At 40.4% G+C, this 25,349-nt stretch overlaps 2 protein-coding genes across 2 annotated transcripts in view; both read right to left on the bottom strand.

The window, feature by feature from the left end:
• Positions 1–100: 100 nt before the first annotated feature.
• On the bottom strand, positions 101–21,370 carry dhx32a (DEAH (Asp-Glu-Ala-His) box polypeptide 32a; the record flags this gene model as incomplete). Its single annotated transcript, XM_080049435.1, has 11 exons — positions 101–305; positions 602–792; positions 892–1,082; positions 1,553–1,693; positions 2,196–2,387; positions 3,179–3,328; positions 3,576–3,669; positions 4,104–4,349; positions 4,833–5,220; positions 5,614–5,807; positions 21,110–21,370. 11 exons carry the CDS (start codon positions 21,368–21,370, stop codon positions 101–103), a joined length of 2,253 nt encoding a protein of 750 aa, XP_079905561.1.
• A 1,953-nt stretch (positions 21,371–23,323) lies between these two features.
• adam12a (ADAM metallopeptidase domain 12a) overlaps positions 23,324–25,349 on the bottom strand; it is an 81,484-nt gene continuing 79,458 nt past the window's right edge. Inside the window, exon 23 of the mRNA XM_080049522.1 lies at positions 23,324–25,075. Within this exon, the coding sequence (XP_079905648.1) occupies positions 25,006–25,075 (70 nt within the window). The 3' untranslated portion in view covers positions 23,324–25,005. The remainder of the gene's footprint in view (positions 25,076–25,349) is intronic.

Below are 25,349 nucleotides of genomic sequence, written 5' to 3'. Positions count from 1 at the left end.
AATATAATAAGTTAATATAACGGTCTGTTTTTACAGGCATGAATGCATTTTGGTGATACGATAACAGCCTACATTTTTTTCCCACATTTATGCTTTCACATCACTGAATCACGCATCTGTCATAAGTCTGTGGCACCACCACGCAGCCAACATCGGCATCGCTACTGCCGCCAGCTGCTGCAGCGTTTTGTTTCTCCTCTTTAGTTTTTCTGGATCCATGCGGGTCCAACATGTCTTGTAGTATGTCTTTGCTTTCACTAGGGGGCAGATTGTAAAAGAAGTAGAGTGGTGCCATTTGAATAAACCTAAAAAAAATAAAAAACATTAGTGGGAGAAAAGATGAAAAACAACTAAGACTGTTTTTTAATTTATAAAAAATAAGTACAGACAACTGCTGTGAAGATCTTTAAGAGGATTAAATAGATTTAATATGAACATTTGATCAAATAGCACAGTTTTACTAACACAAACAAAACATGTTTTTCCTCAACAGCACGGTGCATTAAACATAAGCCATGAGAACCCAATTTTAATCTGCTTGTGTACATGACATCTGATTTTGAGCGAAAAATAAATAAAAAATATAAAGTGACTGACTTACACTTGGGGAGAAATTTCAGAGACTGTCCTGATGCAGTTGTTCTCCGACAGAGTGTACTCGTGGTAAACAACCCACTCTGGCAGCCCCAGCTTGTGTGACTGTGGCCCGTAGCTGGAGAGCAGGTGCAGTTGGGCCACGTGCTTGTGCGTCAACATGAAGTAGTTCCCCGATCCGTCCACATCTCGGGCAATCTACAGACAGGGAATGATGACACTGTAAGCTTGAAATACAGTTGAATTGCTTGAAGCAAATTGGTTCATAGCCTACTGACATTTTTAGTTTCCATGTACCTGCATGAAGAAGCCAGCCAGCAGAGCTCGTTTGATGTTGTGGGTGTTGGCCTTGGTTCCAAAGGAAGGCTCGGAGATGGGAAGCTCGATCCGGTTCAGAGTGTCGCTCAGCTCTGCTCTAATGGCCTCTGCCGTCTTCAGGGCCGAATGGTCCAGGAAATAGTCTTGGCACCACTTTTTAGCACTGAAATCTGCCAAATACAATAAAAACTTTTTGGTCAAACTGAGGCATGTCTTAAAACTCATAAATAGGTCCACAGTTTGATTGTAACTCAATAAATCATTCATATGTAAGTTAATCAAGTTTTCCTGTAATCTTTTTTATTTGTACTTATTCTATTTCAAAATCTATTTAAATATGAAGCACTCTGAAATGGACTCTGAAATGTTTAAAGCACTCAGTGTGATTCTTCTATAATATAATGATCCTTGTTTAAAAAAAATGGTTACCCCAGATTCCCTGTTAAATAAACCTAATGACACTAGTATGTTCATTTATTCTGCTGATTTTGTCATAGTTAAAAAAAACTAAACAGATTCAGAAACAGTGCAGTGCGTGGATGCATCAGGGTCAGTCGTTTTGCACAATATTTCATAATGAAGGCTACTATGTTCTGGAGAGTAGACGGTTCTGTTCGCCCACCCACCCACTGTGCCTTACATTGTTCCCTCTGGCTTTGTTTGAAGGCATTATAGATGTTGATGAGGGTGAAGTGGTCGCCCTCGGGGTGCTGGAACTTTCTGTGACACTGCACGGCCTCGTGGGTCATGCCGGCAGGTGGCTGCAGGAAGCAGCTTGGCGCTAAAAAAGGCAAATGAAAAAAACGAGGTCAGTATCGCCACTCCTTACCATCTGGTTTCAGTGAACTTTCTCCAAATGAGCTACTACATTACAACTATGTCCATCTGGTGAATCTAATTACATTTTTACATTTAAAAACGGTGCAGTCAGTGATTCTGGAGAACACCTTTAGTCAAAATCAGTGAATATCTCCTCACGGTCAACTTTGCATGTGCATGTTATCTCTGACTAACCGTCCTGACATAGGATTTTAGAGGTCAAAAGGTCAAATTTCAAGGTCACTGTGACCTTGAATATTGTCAACGCAATATCTCATGAACGCTTCCACGCCTTTTCTAGCATCAGCTTTTCCAAGTTCATTTTAATTCAATAAACAGCCTAGGCTCTGTAAACGGGCATGTTGCTAGCTACGATGAGTATAGCTTGTGATTTTGAACAACAAACATTCTCCAGAATAGCTCACTCCACATTTAATACGCAAAACATAAAAGCATGGTGGTACCTGACAGCATGGCGGCGATCGTCAGCACCTCGCACACACAGTCATACTCGCAGGATGCCAGCAGCGCTTTGGCCATCTGAGGCTCCAGAGAGATTTCAGACATTATGATGCCGATCTCAGATAAATTGCCGTCGTCATCTAAAGCTGCGAGGTAATCCAGCTCCTCCAACGCCTGCATGAGACCCTCGGGATCTGCAAAAAAAGGAAATGATATAATCAAAAATCCCTATAGTGCAGAAAAACGCTACTCGATTAGTTATACTATATTTTAAAAAATTCATAATGTTGCAAATTCCCACTGAGATGCTCCTAATGCTTCCCATTTGTAGTAAATAAAAAAGGACACTATGGTAGACTAGTTGAGATGAATGGAGTTAAAACACACCAACAGCACCAACTTTCATCATGATTGTCTAGTTTTTTCTGCAGATACCAGCTTATGCCATGTGATCATTTATAGTTTGCTCTAAAAGCACACAATCCTACACAGTGGCTGTAAGCGTTCCATTTTTCACATACTATAGCTGTTATACAACAAAAACAATGAGTTATGCATATTAGGGTAAGAAAGTTTGCTAAAAATGGAGATGGAGTTATTACAGTATGTTTGGCCTATGCTTCCTCTTCATTGTACTACTCATCTGGTGCTTCCCCCTAACGAGACATTTTGTATAATTGTTAATGAGCTGGCCTCTTGTAGTCCACTCTGTTCATGTTAGAGTGGGTGAGAGCACAGACAATGGTTAGTAGCAGGCTCCTGTCAGCTCAGCTAAATCATGGCTGACTGGGCCCAAACAGCTACACAAGAGCAAATTCATCGCTACTTCCTCTAGCCAAAAAAAAAAAAATCCCATGTACACCTCTGTGGCTGTAGAAGAGACATGCTGCCTGTGGGAACCAGTAACCCAGAGAATAAAAAAATGCTCGTTATCATGAATCATGTTTCAACCTCGTGCAATTTTTTCCCGTTTTCACTCACTAACCTGGCCTCTCGATGAAATCGCACTGTCCAAGGCCGGCAATATCGAGCCTCTTTAGGAACAGTACTGTCGGTGTGATGTTGGACTCCAAGATCCGTGGGGAGTTCTCCGCAGGAAGATGGCTGTCTTCTGGATACAGGCAGAAACACTTTCCTAGGAAATAAAGCAAAAAAGCTGATAAAAATTAAAAATACTTCTGTTATAAGTTATTTTTCTGTCCACTGGAACGAATGGATAGATCATCACAATGTAATGTTTGGGGGTAATGCTGGAATATCTAATCACAAAATCTAAAATTTCCTGCTTCTCCTCTGTATAAGAATCCTAGAAAAGGTTATGTCCATTGGAATGGACAGGGGGTTTGAAAGGGTTAAACTGGATTGATTATAGTCAGACATACCTGTTGGTCCAGACAACTGCTTACGAAGGTCTGCCTGACATTGACTGATGGGTTGAAGTACCTCTGAGTTAGCTCGTATTCTTGGATTGTACACCTGCAAAGTCCAAACCAAATGCCAATTAAAAAGGTGGAGTCAATGATTCTGGAGAACACTAGTTCAAAATAACTTTTTATAAAAATCAGTCAATATCTCCTCACAATCCACTACCTGTACCTACTGTGTGTGCGCTGAAAATCATTTGGTGGTAATACAAAGCCTAGGCTCTGTAAACAGGTATGTAAACAAAGGGGGCCCACTGACAGCTGGCAACATGCCCTGCTTTTACAAAGCCTAGGCTGTGTATTAACACTGGATTTTTTTCAGCACTCACACTGTCCGCTACAGACAGGTATTGGACAGTGTGATGATTTTCACCAAAAGGGATTTTGACAACAAGCGCTTTTCAGAATCTCAGACACCACCTTTAACATTAGCACAATTACTTATTTTTGGTACATTTTGGAAGTTTTGTTGGAAATAAAACTTACCATTCTTTTCTGGACTCCTGTATCAATGACAAAGTTGACCGACTCCATAGGCCACCACATATCCTCCCCGTGTTGTGTGGAGAGAAAGACCCTTCTGGACCTGTTGGAATCTTGGCCTGGTTGCTCAGTCAGGACGGGTGGTGACCCTGCCTGTCCTGTGCACAGGACCACAGGCACCATGGGGCCCAGACCTGCCCCCAGCCTGGTGCCTTCTCTCTGGAGGATGCTGTGGGCACAATGCACCTCCTGAATAACACATTACAAGCAAAGTAGAAGAGGAGATTTGTTAAACCAGCCCGAGCTAAAACAAAAAAAAAAATGAAAAAAAAAAGCTTATTTCCAAGAGCTGTGGACTCCCTCCTTGAATCACAAACCACTACACTTATCTGATGGACAAGAGCAGGTACCAGTGCAATACACCTACAAGGACAAATGCAATATACCTTAAGTGCAATACATATTCCTGTGGCTCTATTCTATTTAACACTTTTAACACAGTATTCAATATATTATTTTGTATTCACTGTTCTTACGGCATTTCTATTCCTGCCTTTTTAAATTCTGCTTTTTGGAGTGGTGCTGCAAAAAAAATTCTGTTCCGTTTTATATGCAACAATGACAATAAAACTATCTATCTATCTATCTATCTATCTATCTATCTATCTATCTATCTCCATCCATCAATCAATGGTCCGTTGGAACCTCTCCAAAAATGTGACCATCCCCTACCTCCGCCGAGGCGAAAAACACCACCACGTCTCCGTCCTCTTTGGTTCGGTGGATCTCCAGCACCAGTCTCAGCGCTGAGTAGAAGTAGTCTTTGTTGCCGCTGTTGCTATGGATGACCTCGCTGGGTGACGAGGCCTCCAGGCTGATGAGTGGTATAATGCTGCTGCTGCTGCCGCCGTAGTGGCTCAAAAGCTTGTTTGTGGTTGGCGGCACTGTGAGGACCACCACTCTGAGCTCAGGCCTCTGCAGCAGGATGTCCTTGAGGAGACCCAGCAGAACGTCTGTGCTGACCGTCCTGTCGTGGGCCTGGTCGATGATAATCACCCCGTAGTGCTCCAGGAAAGGGTCCGACATCATCTCTCTCAGCAGCAAATCGTCAACGCAGTACCTTAAGGGATGAAATGCAAGATATGCTGAAACAAACGGTAACACAAATACAAACTAAGGAGTTATTCAGTATGAAATAGGACTTCAAGACATGATACACATCACGACAGTCAAGGTATATATATATATATATATATATATATATATATATCTCAGCGCTGAGACTGGTGCTGGAGATCCACCAAACCAAAGTGTTTTTCGCCTTGGCGGAGGTAGGGGATGGTATATATACTAAATAGATAGAGGCAGAATCTACACAGGAAGTCTCTGTGTGCATTTAGTGTGGATCACAGGCTAAGAAAAGATTAAGAGTGACAGAGATGGTTTTAAAATGCTGTTCACACTGGCTGGCTGTGAATTAGGCCTAGATGGACAGAGTAACAACATAACACACCTCAGAACAGTGTCAGTGGAGCAGCAGGTCTCCAGAGGGATGGTGTAACCAACTTCATGGCCTATGTTGACGTCCATTTCATCAGCCACACGTAAGGCCAGATCCACGGCCTGCTGTCTGTTGGTCTGTGTGCACACCACCATGCCATGCTGGTACTGGGTGGACAGGCAGAACTCTGCACACCACTGAGGGATCTGAAAGATAAGGTCACACCTCATGTCTTATAGTTGGAGTCAGCTATTCTGAAAAATGCTTCTTGTCAAAATCCCTTTTTGTTAAAATCAGGGGATATCTCCGCTATTCGCTACCTGTCTGTACTGTGTGTGCACTGCAAATACATCTGGTGTTTATACAAAGCCTAGGCTCTGTAAATGGATATACAGTGCCTTGCAAAAGTATTCATACCCCTTGACATTTTCAACATTTAGTCACGTTATAACCACACGGGTACATTTATTTTATTGGGATTTTATGTGATAGACCAACACATAGTGGTGCATAATTGTGAAGTGGAATGAAAATGAAACGTGGTTTTAAACATTTTTTATAAATAAAAAACTGAAAAGTGTGGCGTGCAAAAGTATTCAGCCCCCTGAGTCAATGCTTTGTAGAACCACCTATCGCTGCAATTATAGCTGCAAATCTATTTGGGTATGTCTCTACCAGCTTTGCCCATCTACAGACTGACATGTTTGCCCATTCTTCTTTAAAAAATAGCTTGAGCTTCAGATTTAGCATCAGATTGGATGGAGAGCGTCTGTGAACAGCAATTTTCAAGTCTTTCCAGAGATTCTCAATTGTATTGAGGTCTGGACTTTGACTGGACCATTCTAACACATGACTATGCTTTGATTAAACCATTCCATAGTAGATGGCTGTAGTAGGCTGTATTTTTAGGCTAGTTGTCCCTCTGGAAGGTGAACCTCCACCCCAGTCTCAAGTATTTTGCAGACTCTAACAGGTTTTCTGTCCTGTATTTGGATCCATCCATCTTCCCATCAACTCTAACCAGCTTCCCTGTCCCTGCTGAAGAACAGGACCCCCAAAGCAAGCATGGCTTGTGGCAAGTGTTGGAGGAAGGTGCTCTGGTCAGATGAGACCAAAAAGGAAATGTTTGGCCTTAACGCAAAGTGCAATGTGTGGTGGAAAACTAACACCCTATACACACCACCCTCACTGTGAAACATGGTGGTGGCAGCATCCTGCGTTGGGGGTTATTTTCTTCAGCAGGTACAGGAAAGCCGGTCAGAGTTGATGGGAAGATGGATGGAGTCAAATACAGGGCATAACAACCTGTTAGAGTCTGCAAAAGACTTGAGACTGGGTGGAGGTTCACCTTCCAGAAGGTTAAATACCCTAAACATACAGACAGATCTACTATGGAATGGTTCAAATCAAAGCATAGTCATGTGTTAGAATGGCCTAGTCAAAGACCAGACCTCAATACAATTGAGAATATCTGGAAAGACTTGAAAATTGCTGTTGACAGACACTCTCCATCCAATCTGATGCTGAATCTGAAGCTTGAGCTATTTTGTAAAGAAGAATGGGCAAAAATATCAGTCTCTAGATGGGCAAAGCTGGCTGAGACATACCCCAATAGACTTGCAGCTGTTATTGCAGCGATAGGTGGTTCTACAACGTATTGACTCAGGGGGGCTGAATACTTATGCACGCCACACTTTTCAGTTTTATATTAAAAAAAAAAAAATTAAAACCATATTTCATTTTCATTCCACTTCACAATGATGCACCACTTTGTCTTGGTCTATCACATGAAATCCCAGTAAAATAAATGTACGTGTGTGGTTTTAATGTGACAAAATGTGGAAAATTCCAAGGGGTATGAATACTTTTGCAAGGCACTGTATAAACAAAGGGAGCCCACCAACAGGCCCGTTTACAGAGCATAGCCATGTATAAACAAAGGATTGTTTGGGAGCGCGAACACAGTACGGACAGGTCGCGGATCGTGAGGAGATATTCACTGATTTTGACAACAAGCATTCTGCAGAGTCGCTGACTCCACCTTTAACAGTACTGATTCACCATCAAACTGAAACATTTTCCCACTCAAACAAACACAGATTTCGGTGGCAAGCATGCTTTCAGGATTTGCCCCGCCGGCTTTTGTTTGAGCACATGGAGAAAACAAACAGTGACAGGAGGTATCCTATGGCATTATCGCTCATAATGCAAAATTGCTTTGGCAGCAAGAGGCGGCTCCAGCGGATCAGGGCTTAGCAGCAGGAGGTCCCCTAACACCCCTGTTGGAGCCTTTGTGAAGCTGTGGGTACCAGATGTGTTCGGCTGCCAGATCTGCTCGGGGGTCCTAGATGCTCAATAATGACGCACTTCCTGTAAACGATGACATTAAATGCGCATGCGCGTCACTCAGTAGCCGGTGTGTCAGCGTTTTTCAACTCTTCAAGTAAGTATTAACGATCTCCTTTTCTTTTCTAATCTATGAATAATAATCTATTGTTCAAAGATAAACCTTAGTAATATGCTTGTCAAATGACTGAAACTAAACATACGTTGTATAACATGACCGTTTGCTTTGATAAGTAAATATTTGCGGCTATAGATTGATGGCTAACGTGAGCTAATAAAGATTTAAAAAATATAATTATTTTTACCTTTTCAAATAAGCCTATAAAAGAGGCGTTTTTATGTGACTAAACACGAATCCGTGTACCTTCCGTTCAACCCATATAAGTTTGGAAATCAAAACACGAAAAACGAAAAAAACAGTTTGATTTAATTTTTTAATTATTTGTTTTTATATTTAAAAAAAACTAAAAACGGACTGTTTTATTCAAAATATAACATCACGTTTTGATTCCACGGCCAATTGAAGATATATATAGGATACCACGTGAAGTGGTCAAGCCAGACTACCCTTTCCCTAATACCATTGAATTAATTGTTTTCTGGCCTTAATTCTGAAAACTGTCTTTGTCTTTGTTTATTTCATTTATTTTCACAGAAATGGAAGCGTTATATACTGAAATAAAGTATTACCTCACTCTAAAGCAATACCACATCCTAACTACAACTGCCCCAAACCCAGAGAGCAGGAAGGCGAACATTAGGAGGTTCTCTAAGACTTACTTTGTGAAAGGTAAGTCACTGTGTGTCAAACGCAAATGCACATTTGAGACAGTTTATCGGAAGTATTCTGTATTGGCACTATTATTTTGTTTTTTTCTTCCAAGTACTGCCCAAAACATTTGCTTGTATTTAACCTTTATTTGTAACTTGGCAATTTCACTAGATTTCCTGAAGCTACTTGTTGTCATAATCTTACCTAACACAGATTGTACATACACATTCATAAATGAAGTAGGGCTGACCCCTAATAGTTGACTAAAACATTAGTCGATCAGAAAGGTTATATACGTCAGACCAGATTTCATTGGTTGCTAGGTCACAGAAAGAAAACTCTTTAGGAAAAATGAAATATAAACTGACTTGAAACTTCGTAACTGCTCTTTTTCAAAATAATTACTACTTAGCAGCAGTCCAGGTTACTGTGATAGAACCTGCGGGTTGGCTTGAGTGTTTAGGCCATGATTAATTTGTGTTTAAAAAATTATGTCCAGCCCACGGGCTAAATAGACACCATTATCAACACAAACAGCCCAGAAGTTAGATGCTTAACAATACTAAGAGTCGAGTCGAGTTGAGCTGATACCATGCAGTGGAAAAGCGCCATAATACTAAAACAAATTAACCATCCTGAAGTCTCCAAGCTTTTGTAACAAAATAGACTTTAACACATACACATTGAAAGTGAACAACTATTCCATTATGTCATATTTAGTGCTCAAAAAACACATTAGGAATTTTTCTAGAGATATTTGTTCGTGTTTTAAATTTAATTTGACAGTTTGATCAAATTATCATATCAATATCATCTGAAATGTGAGAATAGAAGAGCTTACATGCCCATTAGTATGGTTGCTCTCACTTTAGAAAATCTAGATAATTAATACATTTTCAAATTCGCTATTTGGCTTATACAAGTGTTAGTGGGTAACTTGAACCCAGAAGCTATATTACTTGGTCTTTAATGTAATGTGTATTTCTTTATAGGTGTTTCCACTATATTGCAAAGATGACTTTGCATTGTCAGCGGCCTCAACTTAAGCCTTGCGGCCGACTTCGACGGAGCAGAAACTTGTTCTGAAACTGTCCCTTTCCAATAAGAGGAAGACGGATATGACGTTATAGAGTTACAGACTGTCATACTCTAGTGTATGCCTGATGATTGGTGGTTTCATTAACTTTTGCTGGAAACAAAAGTGCTGGAGGTGAACCACACAGCTGCCAACATAGTTGAGCGACTTGGCGAGGTGATGGTGGAAATTGCGTTTACTGCATTGGCTTAACACATCATGATCCAGACTGTCTCCACAAGATGGAACTCCAAATAGGAGTGTCTCTTACCACCCTGCTATCTGCCCACGGTCTGACCAAGATTTTAGATCCTACAGGTGTCCATTGTCTCAGTGCTCATGATGGTCACTCACCAGGCTGCTGTTGCAAGAGGAAAACGTCACGCTGTCCATTTTTAGACATCAAGACACACCACCAGTTGCTGCATAATGAGTTTATAGCTGCAGTATCTCCTAAGGAAACTCAATTCCTTTGAAGTCAGCAAAAACATCTTGTTAACTTTCTATTACTCCTTCATCGAGAGCATTTGTACATTCTCCATAACTTGCTGGTTCCACTCCATCAGCCTCCAGAACAGAAACCGCCTGGAGACAAGAACTCTCTCCTCCATCTATGACCAGCAAACACTCCGGTTAGCCATAAGGATCATGCAGGACCCCTCACATGTTCTACACCCCGCTTATAAGTGGCTCCCCTCAGGGCACCCAGCTGCAAACCCCCTCCCTAGCCGAGCAAACGGACTGTACTGTATATATTCGACTATCATTATATTGCAGCAATATAATCATATGCTCTTTAACCACTGATTTTATTTTATTTATTTATTTTTTCAAAGCCTCCTTTGGTCAGGTGTTGAAAACTAGTATTTATGCTAATACACTTTCATATAATACACAATGCATCTTGTTCGGCGAATGAAATTGTCATGTCCATGTCAAATAAAATCTACAATTCAAGTCATTTTTTTGCACTCCATCCCATCTACATCCATGCCATAGCAGCACATCTTCTCCAAATGTGCTTCATTGTGAGCAAGACACCGAGCTCACTTCTCCCCAACAATGATGAAAAACTTGTGTTCCTTTCGCATAGTATGAATCGGAGCAGAGGTGGTGGGAACTGACATTAGGCCAGTAGGATGCTGTATTTGTTGATGAATGTGTGCATTCTTTGCGTTTGCTTCTGTTTTGAACTATTTCTTAAGCGATTTTCTTAGTTGTGTGCAGATTTATATGTTTGTTAAAATTACCTTTAAACTCAGATTTTGTTCTTGGTTGTGTTGTTGTTATACGTTTAGCAAGTTAATTATGTTATTTCAATAAATTATCAAGTGTTCGCACAGTCTCCTTGTGTTTTTTTTTGCAAAAAAATCATTATCAGAAAAAGTGAGTCGACTGCTGTTATTTTTTTGCACTGTTGTTTAACAGAAACTTGTTGGTTTTACTAGTAATGTTGTTATACAAAAGAAATGATAGGGAACATTCTAAATGAAAAACTCTTAGTCAGGGCAGCTCTAAAATGAATGGTTTTTTCCCGCTGCATCAGATGAGGAGTTGTTTTATAGGTACCAAAACAACGCAAGATTGGTGGTGTGCAATAATGACCGGGCTCGTGAGGTCCTACGGGAGTGCCATGACAACCTGGGCACTGGAGGTCATCCAGGGAGGCGCAGGACATTGGAAAAAATACAGACATCCTACCACTGGGCAACAATGCGAGAGGACGTTAAGAAATGGGTAAGTTTTTGGACTTTTTGAAAGGTGAGTTATGAGACTGAATTGAGATGTATTTATTTTAAATATTTTTATGACATTCTGTAGAAATATTTTAATCTGTCTCATGTAACCTCCTTAAATTGCAACAAATATACAGAGTACTTGCTTTGTCATACTTATGTAATACCATGATACCAATATATCTTGATGGAACTTTATTTGACTGCTTTAAAGGTTGATGAATGTCCCCATTGTCAGCGTCAGGAAGTCATGAAGACTGTTTCACCTGTCCTGCATCCCATTGATGTAAACAAGGCGTGGAGTGTCATTGGAATTGACCTAATTGGTCCTCTTCCCACTACCACAAAGGGCAAAAGGTAGCTTTGTGCATGGCTGATGTATGTGTAACCACATTTAAAGATAATCAATGCAAAAGATTTGGTTTGAAGGAAAACTAGTGACAGGGATGGAACGTCTATTAATGATTATTACTATATTTATAACGTGCATTTTATGTGGCAGATTCATTCTGACCGCAACCGACCTCTTCACGAAGTGGGTTGTGGCAAAACCGCTGTTCACCAAAACAGCAGTTGAGGTGTCACGGAAAATTGTTAATATCCTCCTCGACTTTGGTCTGGTCGACAGGATAATTACAGATCAAGGACGGGAATTTGTTAATGAGGTACAGTTATGTTTCTAAAACAGCTTATGTGTGACATAGAATATTTGTCATTGAATCCTATCTTTCAAGTTAATTTACATAAACTAATGCATTGCAGCTCAACCAAGGGGTGTTTGCAGCGCTCGGTGTAAAACACTGCATCACTTCAGCCTATCACCCCCAGGCCAATGGCCAAGCTGAGAGGACTAACAAAACCCTCAAGTCAGCCCTGGCCAAATACTGTGGGGAAGACCAGACTGACTGGGATATATATATTAGGGGAATTGTTGCAAGTATGAACACCTCGAAGCAGGTAATATTAGGTAACGACTGCAAATGGAAACAATATTCAACAACGACAGATTTTCAATAAAATACTATATCCCCTTTTTAATTAAGAGATCAACCAAGTTCACCCCATATTGTGCCCTTTTTGGGAGGCACCCTCGCTCCCCTGGGGTGATCAATTTGGTGAAAGATGGGGACTCTCTGACATCCTGTGACTCAAGTGACAAACAACTTGAGGCACACACTGCAGAAGTGGCAGATCTGCATGTAAAGGTGATGGCAAAATGATAATATATATATATATATATATATATTAATTACTCCTGAGACAATTACATTACAATCATTTCATATTTTTTTCAGATATACGAGAACATCAAAGTGGCCCAACAAAGGCAAAAGAAGGCCTTTGAACAATCAAAGGGGAGGAAAAAGAGTTTCTCTTTTAAAAGTGGGGAACTAGTCATGAAGGCCAACATGCGGAAGAAGGGTCGGAAGGGGGGAAAACTAGAGGACAACTGGTCTGGGCCTTATATCATTTCCTCCTTGTCCTCCAAGGGTGTGGCGACTCTGACCAGCAAGACAGGTGTTGAGCTGAAACAGAAGGCAAATGTTTCTCACCTGAAGCCTTTTGTTAGGCCTACATTCAGAGGTATTATAATTCTTAATATGAGGACACTTTGAATCTCTATTCCAAATACACTTTCTTGCACAGTACATTATCCCTCTCATTAGACTCCTGCAAGCATGCTGTCCCGACCCAATGTGTCACTGACCACAAATATGCCTCCACTGGAGTGGTCTATTTGAAAAAAAGACATCCTGTTCAGGACATGCTGGTATAGATGTCTACTTTTTACACAATTATGGAAGGGATATTTTTTCAATGTTTTCTTTTCTGGTTTAAAGTATGTTTTGCAAACTTTCATTTGTAGCTCAGCTATGCACTTGACACAAGCAGACCTGGAGGGGAAATGCTGGTCAAGGAGGGGGATGTCTGCCTGACGAGGGAAGACTTTTGGAGCTTGGGCCTTCCGCGGAACATGGAGTCCAATGTAGGCATAGTGAAGCTTGAACATGTTGGGAATTTTTGTTAGAAATGATTTCAAAAGTACATTTTGTTACTCTTTTTTTTCAGATTGGAAACGCATGTCTTAAACTTGTGGCGGAGGCCGCTCGAAGACATGTGAGGCGTTGACCTTTGAAACATTGTATTTTTTTCCAAATCATTTTAACAGTTTTGTATAGAGGTTTTCCCTTGGTGGTGCACTAATTACTATGAATATTTAATCTCAATCAATACAGGGAAAAGACATCCACGTTGTGGATTTCTATGTGGTTCCAACATGGAAATCCAACACAGTGGACCCTTTGGCTAGTCTTCCAGTAAGTCATTATTTCCTGCAAGCTTCTGTGTTGCTTGAGACTGACAAACAGTAAATGCCCAAGAATGTGTTCAAATTGCTAGGGTGACCTGCTGCAGAAGGACCTGATCCTCCTCCCTGCCTGGAGCCGACAGCCAGGGAAAGCAGACCACTTTCTGCTTTGCGTGAGTCTATTATAGATCTTCTCAACCGGTGAAGTAAAAATGAGCTGCAGTTTTGGTATATGTTTTCATATCTAATTATGAACAGTTTGTGATCTGAGCTGTTTTGTGAATGGTTTACAGGTCATGAAACCAGCAGATAGGGAGCTCATTTTGCTCGACTCCCTAGAACCTGAAGGGTTTGGTGACAGTGCTTACCAGGACATTTTTAGGTTTTGTAACATAAGGACAGCTATCAGCCCTGTTCTGTGGCTTTTTATGGATATTGTACAGATTTCATAGTATTCCATAATGCAGTAACACAGCTTATTGGCCAGGGTTGTCAACTGATTTAGATTCAATTTGGAATACATTTAATTTGAACAACAATATGTCTGCAACTGGATACTATGAAATATAATCAAGCCTCGTTCAAAGGCCCTTTTCAAGGTTAGCCCTGTTCAGTGGCTATAAATGCTATTTTTGCTTGCAATGGTATTTCTGAAAGTAAGGAAAACCTAAAAAGTTAAACTTACACTAGTATAATTATGATTGATCTTGACAGAGACCTAGCACAGCGCATTGCCCCAGGCCAGTGGAGAACCAAGCTGGGCAGAGACATCAAGGTACAGTCCTGAAGTATATCATGCACTTGCATATGCATGTTTTTCTTTTCTTTTAGCCCATGTCACAGTGATGTTGCCCATCTAATGCCTTGCCTATGTCTTACAGGGTTTCCCGTGCCAAACCACTGGAAACTACTGTGGTGTCCTCATGCTGATGGTAAATATCTTATGTAGTCTCTATTTAAGGTGTGTTGGTATTATTTGACACTGTCATAACTTCATATATTTCCCTTTTACAGTATGCATTCTGCATCTGCACAGATGCTCCACTGCTTTTCACCGAGGTCTGTATTTTATTTATGGGAGAAAGGACGCATAAAAATGTATAATGTTGAGCAGAGAAGTTATAAAGTACTGATTATTGGCTGAAAATGACAATTAATACTCAGACTAATGCATTTATCCTTCCATTACTTTTAGCTGGACATGGCAGATATCAGGAAATGGTGGTGCATTTCCCTGATGGAACGTTTCCAGATCGATGGGTATGACAGAACTTTAAAAGTAATTTCTTAAATATTTTTTTTTATAAATAGGTTTAAGTATTATGTTACTATCTCACTCCAAAGCCATGGACGGAGGCTTGCATACTGGACCAAGGAGGCCCGAGCATTGCTCGCAGGGTTGCTGGAGCCAGTTTTTAGGGTCCCAAAGGCCAGAAAGTTGGAACATAAGGTAACATGCTAGAAATGCAGTTTCGATCATACGTGCATATATATATATCTGTATATATAATCTGTACCTCGTTTATCCATACTAAGCTTTATTTTCATGTAATTGATCAATAAGAGTTTATTTATCCTTCAAAGGTTCAGCCTGAGAAGTCTGACCGGTGCTTCATTTTGGAGGTAATTGTTTTTACTTCACTGGTGTTGTAAATATTATTAACTCGTCGACTGCTTTCATTAGCTCTTTAAAGGACATTGATAGATAATTAAACACTTTACATCCCATATGTTTTTGTGGTAGTGGGAACCAAATGGGCTGATTATAACATATGGGGATGTGTTATAATCAATTTACATATAATTTTCGATATTGAAATTTCTGTAGCCTTATGCCAAAAAGCTTTAAATCCCCCATTGTGTTTGAAACTGTGTTGTTGTTGTGTTATCTATGAAAATCTTCTTGATGTTGCCTGACATATATTTTACAGTTGCCAAAGTCAGTGCTATCAGACATCCTGACTGAGGTGGTACTCATGGTGGGAGATAAGGCTTACCCCACTCTGGCTCTGGTGTGTTCCACCTTCAGGAACGTGGTGACCTCTGACAGGTTCCGAAGACGGGCGCATTTTCTGTGGCTCGACAGTAAGTGCTTTAGTGAAGGGTGCATCAGTGTACAATATCCTAATTTAATATAATAATGTAATGTCCTGTGGGGTCTATTCATGTTTTTACTGCTCTATAAAAATAAATGTGCTCTTTCATCTTACACTTTGTTTGTCACAGGCATCACTACATGGTGTAGATTCTCCGCCAAATACAGAGCGGAGTTCTACACCATGTACAGCATTGGGACCTGCATGGCATGTGGTCGGCCATACAAGATCTGCACAGGTTAATAATAACTCAAGTATCACTTAGCCACTCTCTACTTGCTTGACAAAACACCCATTCCTACTTATAAACGGACGGACTACTGGAACGGGAGGTGATAACATAAATTCCAGAATGCCAAAAGTTGTTCTCGAAGTAGCCCTTCACTCAACTGTTGCTGCTCCAAGTCCCTAATCTTATGTGTCAGTACATGAAGTGTTGAGGTCATACCTGTACAGACCGCCTGCAAAGTGTGTGGTTTGACTATGATTTTTTTTTTTTTCTTGTGTTCTAGGATATATTGGTAAAGGGAGAAGAGGCAAGCTGGAAGGAATCTATTGTGACAGCCACGACGGGGGGTACTGCAACGACATCTGCCGTCCAAGATAGGTACATTGAAGTTGTAAATATGGATACAAATTCCTGACGAGACTAATTGTATGAAGTTGAAGCTCTCAAAATAAATACATCTGCACACCTCTGCTTCTTTCAGATGGCATCCCCCCCACCCCCCCTTCCCGTCGAGAGGAGTGGACACTGGGCGTCAGTGCCCCTCTCCCCCTTCCCCCTTCCCCCTTCCCCCTTCCGCCTTCCGCCTTCCCGTCGAGAGGAGTGGACACTGGGCGTCAGTGCCCCTCTCCCCCCTTCCCCCTTCCCGTCGAGAGGAGTGGACACTGGGCGTCAGTGCCCCTCTCCCCCCTTCCCCCTTCCCCCTTCCCCCTTCCGCCTTCCCGTCGAGAGGAGTGGACACTGGGCGTCAGTGCCCCTCTCCCCCCTTCCCCCTTCCCCCTTCCGCCTTCCCGTCGAGAGGAGTGGACACTGGGCGTCAGTGCCCCTCTCCCCCCTTCCCCCTTCCCCCTTCCGCCTTCCCGTCGAGAGGAGTGGACACTGGGCGTCAGTGCCCCTCTCCCCCCTTCCCCCTTCCCCCTTCCGCCTTCCCGTCGAGAGGAGTGGACACTGGGCGTCAGTGCCCCTCTCCCCCCTTCCCCCTTCCCCCTTCCGCCTTCCCGTCGAGAGGAGTGGACACTGGGCGTCAGTGCCCCTCTCCCCCCTTCCCCCTTCCCCCTTCCGCCTTCCGCCTTCCCGTCGAGAGGAGTGGACACTGGGCATCAGTGCCCCTCTCCCCCTTCCCCCTTCCCCCTTCCGCCTTCCCGTCGAGAGGAGTGGACACTGGGCGTCAGTGCCCCTCTCCCCCCTTCCCCCTTCCCGTCGAGAGGAGTGGACACTGGGCATCAGTGCCCCTCTCAGCCTTAATATTTGTATATTTGTTACATTATATTGTATATATGTAATTCAAATCAGTTCTATTTTTGTAATATAAATCTTTTCAAACTAATATTTTGCATAGGTGCTCTGCACAGTTTGGAAACCGTTTGATTTGCCAGACGTGTACTTGTTTTTCAGCCTTAATATTTGTATATTTTATGTGATTCACATCAGTTCTATGTTTGTAATATAAATCTTTTCAAACTAATATTTTGCATAGGTGCTCTGCACAGTTTGGAAACCGTTTGATTTGCCAGACGTGTACTTGTTTTTCAGCCTTAATATTTGTATATTTTATGTGATTCACATCAGTTCTATTTTTGTAATATAAATCTTTTCAAACTAATATTTTGCATAGGTGCTCTGCACAGTTTGGAAACCGTTTGATTTGCCAGACGTGTACTTGTTTTTCAGCCTTAATATTTGTATATTTTATGTGATTCACATCAGTTCTATGTTTGTAATATAAATCTTTTCAAACTAATATTTTGCATAGGTGCTCTGCACAGTTTGGAAACCGTTTGATTTGCCAGACGTGTACTTGTTTTTCAGCCTTAATATTTGTATATTTTATGTGATTCACATCAGTTCTATTTTTGTAATATAAATCTTTTCAAACTAATATTTTGCATAGGTGCTCTGCACAGTTTGGAAACCGTTTGATTTGCCAGACGTGTACTTGTTTTTCAGCCTTAATATTTGTATATTTTATGTGATTCACATCAGTTCTATGTTTGTAATATAAATCTTTTCAAACTAATATTTTGCATAGGTGCTCTGCACAGTTTGGAAACCGTTTGATTTGCCAGACGTGTACTTGTTTTTCAGCCTTAATATTTGTATATTTTATGTGATTCACATCAGTTCTATTTTTGTAATATAAATCTTTTCAAACTAATATTTTGCATAGGTGCTCTGCACAGTTTGGAAACCGTTTGATTTGCCAGACGTGTACTTGTTTTTCAGCCTTAATATTTGTATATTTTATGTGATTCACATCAGTTCTATGTTTGTAATATAAATCTTTTCAAACTAATATTTTGCATAGGTGCTCTGCACAATTTGGAAACCTTTTGATTTGCCAGACGTGTACTTGTTTTTCAGCCTTAATATTTGTATATTTTATGTGATTCACATCAGTTCTATTTTTGTCATATAAATCTTTTCAAACTAATATTTTGCATAGGTGCTCTGCACAGTTTGGAAACCGTTTGATTTGCCAGACGTGTACTTGTTTTTCAGCCTTAATATTTGTATATTTCATGTGATTCTAACTCTTCACCTGCCGCCCTTCATTTTTGTTTTTCATTCTTCCACGGTTCTAGTTCATTATGGCATTTAATGTGGTTTTAGAAATTCAAGTCTGAGTCTATGAATACACCAAGATTTCTGTCTTGGTGTGTGCTTTCTAACATAACAGCTGTGCACTGACTTTTAATTGTTCATCCCTTGCACCAAAGACCATTACTTCAGTTTTTTCATTGTTCAATTGAAGACAATTTTGGCACATCCAGTGATTGAAGTAGTTATTTAGCTGTTGATAAACAGCTTTTTCAATGATTTTGCTTGGTAAGTTAGATATGGTTTGATGACTGTTGTTTTCAGAGCCTGTGGGAATACACCTGTGCGATATCGCCACTGCAGGCCACATGAATAAAAAAAGATATAATCATATACAAATATGTCAGTGTGTGTGCCACAGAACCTTAAACTTTGAAAAAATAAATGTTACAATTTTGCTGAATGTTATAGCAGCAGGACAGTATATTTACATATTTTACTTTAACATGGTGCATATTTATAATGGGGACAAACTCAATGTTTTTCTACTGGCCTATATGTTAGGGAAGTATAGGGATTGGAACATGAACATCTCTTTAACACTTTGTTTCCTGTCTGTTATCAAGACCCCATCGTGCAGCCCATTCTGGACCCCATCTCGATCATCAAATCATGAAAATAAATAATAAAAATCATTAATGAAAATTAAGATTCAACACTGGCTTTATTCAACATCTAGATGTTTCAAACAAAAGTTGTTATACAAAAATGTATTGTTTTAATGTAATCAACTAGCAGAGCTTCATGATATCTATTATTCCAAAAGTGTATCCTATTCACCTGCTGTGTCACACATTAAGTGAACTATTCCCATTGAGAAATGTTCTGCAGAGACTCAGTGTAAATAGTAGGCTGTTTGGACAGTCGATGGCATTGCTGCAAGACACTACAAAAGGTGGTATATGTGGTTGAATAAGTAAAATACAAATCAGATTAAACAAAATCTGCTGTACTTTTTTATTTTATTTGATGAAGGTTGAATGAATGAATCTATTCATCAGTGCTGCAAGACACTACAAATGCTCTAGGGGCTGGAAATTGTACATCAGAGCCACACATTTACATTTTTTAACTGATAAATATCATTATGAAACTCATTACACATTGTTTTTCAGTGTGATGTAAAATAACAGTGAAGCCAAAGGATAGTTGTTCTTTTAATAAAATAGTATTTCTTAAAATACATGCTAGAGTACATTAAACTAAAATACTCATTTAATGTTTAAAGTATTATTAAATAAATATTTAATTTAGCACTCAAACAGGGTTAAAACCGGGGGTTAAACCTTGCTAAACTATAAATTAGTATAAAATAAAATGTAATTTAACCTTACATAAAGAGAGATGACTACTATAAGCCTAACTTAACAACTCATTTTAAACTTTGCATAACGAGAAATAAATCTATCTATCTATGGAGCCTACTGGCTAAGCTATCAGCAAGCGCGATCTTTTACATGTTGTTTGAGTTTCACACAGATAGTATATAGTTAGCTTACTCGCTAAGCTATCGCACCGTCAGCTATCGTGATCTTTTTAAATGTTGTTTTAACGCTATCAAGCTTTTAAATGTTGTTTAAGTTTCACACAGATAGTATAGCCTATACAACTGTACTGGGTTCACACTGTGTGACCACATTGCGTTGCCGTAGCGTAGCGGTATCTATGGTGACAACGTCAAGTGTCGTTACGTCATCAGTAGGCGCAGGACCCCGAGCAGATCTGGCAGCCGAACACATCTGGTACCCACACCTGAACTGTCAGGCAGGCAGGCAGGCAGGCAGGAGATTGGACAGCCTCACACCCACACAACAGCATCTGCTGAGCTGGGCAGCCTGTTCCCACTATAGCCCACACAATGATACACAATCCGTCCACACATGTCAAAGATAAAAGTAAATTAAAATTATTTCAAAAGGAAGAAGTCTCGCGGTTTAGTAGATAAACGTGGCAATGTGGTGCCAAAACACATCTTAAAAGGGTTTACTCCACATTTAAATCCAATAAAGGTGGGACCTCTCAAATGTGTTGTTGACTGACTAGGCTGGGCAGAGCATGTGACAGCAAACTGCGTAGTCATACAAATTGGGTTATGCTTTGGAATTTTGGTCCAATTGTAAGGAACTCAGAATGTCCCTGAAAAAAGGGAAACAGTAAAAAGTAGGCTACAGGGAGACACACTTTTTTGAACTCATGCCACAAGGTGAGAACAAGTCTCAGAATTAGCAATTGAAGCATTGATGCATAAGTTATTTTTTCTTTCACAATAATCGCTCTGTACAAGTGTGTGAGGAGTGAGGACTCTAATTTTCCTCATAAGATATCTCATAACATGGACCTTATCTTCTTACCTGTGTACTCCTCCCAGTATTGGCTGTCCCAGACACAATCACCAGTTGGTTGTTTGCCAGAGCGTCTTCAAACTCTCCCCTCGCCTTCCACACTGGCAGACTCTTCCTGTGTTTAAGTAATTCGTAGTAGCGCGAGGAGAAGGGCAATCCATCGAACTGATTTAACTCCAGATCATCTCCAAAGCCGAAATAGTCTTCCGTGGGACACTCCTCACTTTCTGGGTAAATGTCAGGCTCGGCTGAGTTAGTTTCCTCCGACATGACCCACACACATTTATATCTGTCAATTGACGAGAGCGCACAATGGTTTCCCCAGCTAATCCAAATATACATCCATTTTCGGGAATATTCAAATACCGTTCAGCCTACAACATATTCTATATTCAAAGACGTGGGACGGAAGCATGTGATGAATGAGCAGAATCTCTCCACTCGGTTACTTAATTGCTAAAACTAGTTTTACCAGAGTTGCTCTGTTTGGGGCTGGCTGGCTGGCTGACGCTTGGTGCGCACCGGCGCGTAATTTCTGCCCATCGTGGCTTCACACGTGTTTTAATTTGCATGGGGCTTCTCATTCAGACACCACTGAGCGTGAGTCGGGACCGTCCTAATCGCCAGTTTATCCGAAATAATCACGTGTGAAAAGTAGCAACCACTGACATTCACACTCCGAATGTAAACACAAAGTATCTTCCTTTTATCACGTCATGTTTCAAGGAACATATTACGCATGTGTTTTTTCAGCTACTTCACAGTATAACTTATGTAGCAGCCGGTATGATACAATAGCCTATGTATAGAAGTTAATTTAATTGTATTACACTTTACATTATTATAAAGATATAACATCATATGAGATAGGTATCTCAAAGTATGAGGAACTCGATCAAATTTACGAGATATGTCAAAATTAGGATAAAAACATAAATAATGACAAAAAAACTTTCATGGGGTCATTAATTTGAACTTTTTAAATTCATTTATATTATTTTTTAATAATTTGTGAAACACCTAATGGACCAACTCAGACTCCCTCAAGTGCATCAGGTGACCCATCCTGCTCCAGCAGTCTGCCACTTCTCCACATAGGGGAGCTGTTCGGTCGTTCCACACCTGCTGACTCAAATTCATTCATCTGAACTTTTCTACACATCAGTGAATCTTGGTAAGGCACTTGACCACTGTCTGCACATAAAAATATAGCCCACTCGTCTGACAGTAACCAAACAGTGTGGTTGAAATAATCAGCACTCAACACAGAGTTAAGGCAACTACCATATCTAAGGCTGGCTGCAGGAGTTACTTATCCGTGAAAGTGACAATGTGTGTCCTTGATATCATGTGGAGCTGTATGATTTCTTGATTCTGAGTTTTCTTCATACTGTTGTCCTTGAACATCCTTTTTATCACACACACACACACACACACACACACACACACACACACACACACACACACACACACACACACACACACACACACACACACACACACACACACACACACACACACACACACACACACACACACACACACACACACACACACACACACACACACACACACACACACACACACACACACACACACCATGACTCCTGAACAAAACAATCCCACACCTGTATTGATTGAAGCAGTGTGTGAAGACCTCAGAAAGACCTCTTCAAATTGCTTTTGGACAGATGCTCAGACTGTTAAAATAAGCCAAACTGCCGCAGATGTCAGTGTTAAAACGTATAATTGGAATTGGAGGACACCTCAGACCTTTCTGGAAATAAAGACTGTGGTAAATGGGAAATGACCATTATGAGTGTATTCCGTCTTCAACCCTCTGGTTGCAATTTGGCTCAAGTATAAAATAAATGCCAGACGTTCTTGACAGAAAATGTTGCTTTTTTTGTAGATCCAAAGCTTTGTTATAGTTCAACTGATACGGCATGAAATCTGTCTTTGTATTCTTACATAGAAGTGCAGCTCTAGTGAAATTGCCATGGCGTGTGTTTGTGTTTTTCTATTTCACCCAATCAAAAGGGCTTTACAAAATGGAAATAATCATTTTTCCTCTCGTATCATTGATTTTTTCCAGTGAAGCTAGTCTTGTTGAAAGCCTGCATGCTGCGTACGAAAAGAAAGAGTACAGCGAGCACAAAGATCAATAACAAAAAAAAAAATCTTCAGTGTTTGAAAAAAAAACATTTTTACTATTACTGCTTGAGTGTTCAAAATACCAAGACCAGACACTGACACTAAGTGTTTTTCTGTACATATCATGTATCAAACAATCACCATATAAAAAAAGAAGCATTCTCAATAGAAATGTGTGTTCACCTGTAACACAACACAAGAGACACATATGGACATACCGTACAGTCAGGTGACTGGACTCACAACACTGTATCATTAGCACATGGACACATAGCATTGGAAAAAGCAAAGCAATGAATGTAAAACTAGTGCAGCTTTGAAAGAAGATAACAGAACAAAAATAATAAGTCCATAGGCAGTTTCTTTAGCATACATATGTGTGAACAAGAGCATGTGCTTAAAAGAAACGTTGCTTGGAGTAATGGTATATACTATACACTGCATAGCAAAACAGAAAAACAATTCTGCAAGATTAATAAAACGCTATTCAGTTACCACAAATACAATGTATGCAGGATTATGTATCTGGTGTGTGGATTGGCGTTAAAAAACATTAAAAAAAAAAGAAAAACAAAAAGAAAAAAGTACAACAAATACAAAATGAACAACTGCCACATATAGTTTTTGGACAATCGGTGGCTTGACAGTAACCACTCAACTTCATTTCAGTGGCAGATGCGTCCCATGTCAAGTGAATGCGCCCTTTCCAAATCACAGAAATCACAGAAAAAAAAAAGTTGAAAATCCACACATGGAAACTTTAGCCAGACACTGACTGTTTTACATGTAAGTGCCTCCATGACGCCTGTATGGCCGCGTCAATAGTGATTCCATGATTTAATCACGGAGATTTCAGACAAGAGTCCTCAAGTAAAGACAGGCACAGAGGGAAATACAAAAAAAAAACACACAACACATAACCTTTAAAGGAGCAATATTTTGGAGAATTTTACTCTCTCTCTGAGGGACGATCGTTTCCTTGATCTGGGCTCATTTTCTGATCCGTGTTTGGTTCATACCTCAGTACCCGGATCCCTCCAGTGAGCATCTTGGGGGCTTGTAAATCAAACTGAAAATGGCAAATCAGTGACATTTCACAGTTCAACTCGTTACCTTCCCCCGAAACAGACTTGAACTTCAGCTGTCTGTGAAAAACAAGCCCCGCCTTTTCCCTATTTTCAGCACACTCACTTTGCAGAACTGTTGCAGTAAGTTACAGAAAAATCCCATAGGCTTCCAAAAGTTCTTCTCTGACATTGCACTACAATCTTTTTTCCTCGCTTCCTGTAGTATTCAGAAACAAAACCACCATGTAAAAGGGTTCCCTTCATTAAAACACATCTCACGAAAAAAAAAACACATTTCTGCAATCAGAATTTCACAGATTAGGCTTTTAAAACCTCCCGTCACTATCTTTAATAAAGATAAGTTGATAAGAGAGAGAGAGCGAAAAAAAAGTGAAACTGATGCAAACAACACAATAAAAAAATGCTAAATTGCTACCGTGTAGTAAAAGTGTCTGGCACAGTGCACTGCGTGGCAATAAATACAGAATATAAATACTTTACATGTACCTGAGCTCAGACTCGTGTAGCACCATTCAGACAGAGACAAGAGCACCAAAAGGGACACAGCAGATCTCCTGATTCAAAACTCAAGAGAAGCCACCATCTCTTCTTTTTTTTTAAGGTTTTCATAGTGCAAATTTCTATAGAGTCTCATCACAACAATGTCCCTCCCGGCACAAAGCCTCAGCTGCTGTATTTGACGTGGGCCATTCTGCAAGGCTTTGGTAGTGTCGGCGGTTGCTTGAGACTGGGTCTAAAAGGACGGAGAAAAAAAAAACATAAGGCATGGCACGGTGCACGGTAGGCAAAAACACAGTTTTTTCAAGCACTGCTCAATTTTGAGATATTTGGCTATTTTGCTTATTTCATATTTTTATAAATAAAAGGTCCAAAATGTATATTTACATATTTGTTTTACTAAACCTGGTCTGTGTGTGCCTGTTTATTTATTTTATGCTACCATCTTTTGCGGTCATTATCTCAAAATAATGCTAATAGTCCCATTTTCCTTTTGGGCATGCATAACT

This window comes from Ammodytes marinus (genome assembly GCF_949987685.1).
Source record: "Ammodytes marinus genome assembly, chromosome: 20".
In the NCBI taxonomy this organism is placed as follows: Eukaryota; Metazoa; Chordata; class Actinopteri; order Uranoscopiformes; family Ammodytidae; genus Ammodytes; species Ammodytes marinus.
Note: the sequence above shows the minus strand (reverse complement) of the source record. Positions and strands in the feature narration are given on the sequence as shown.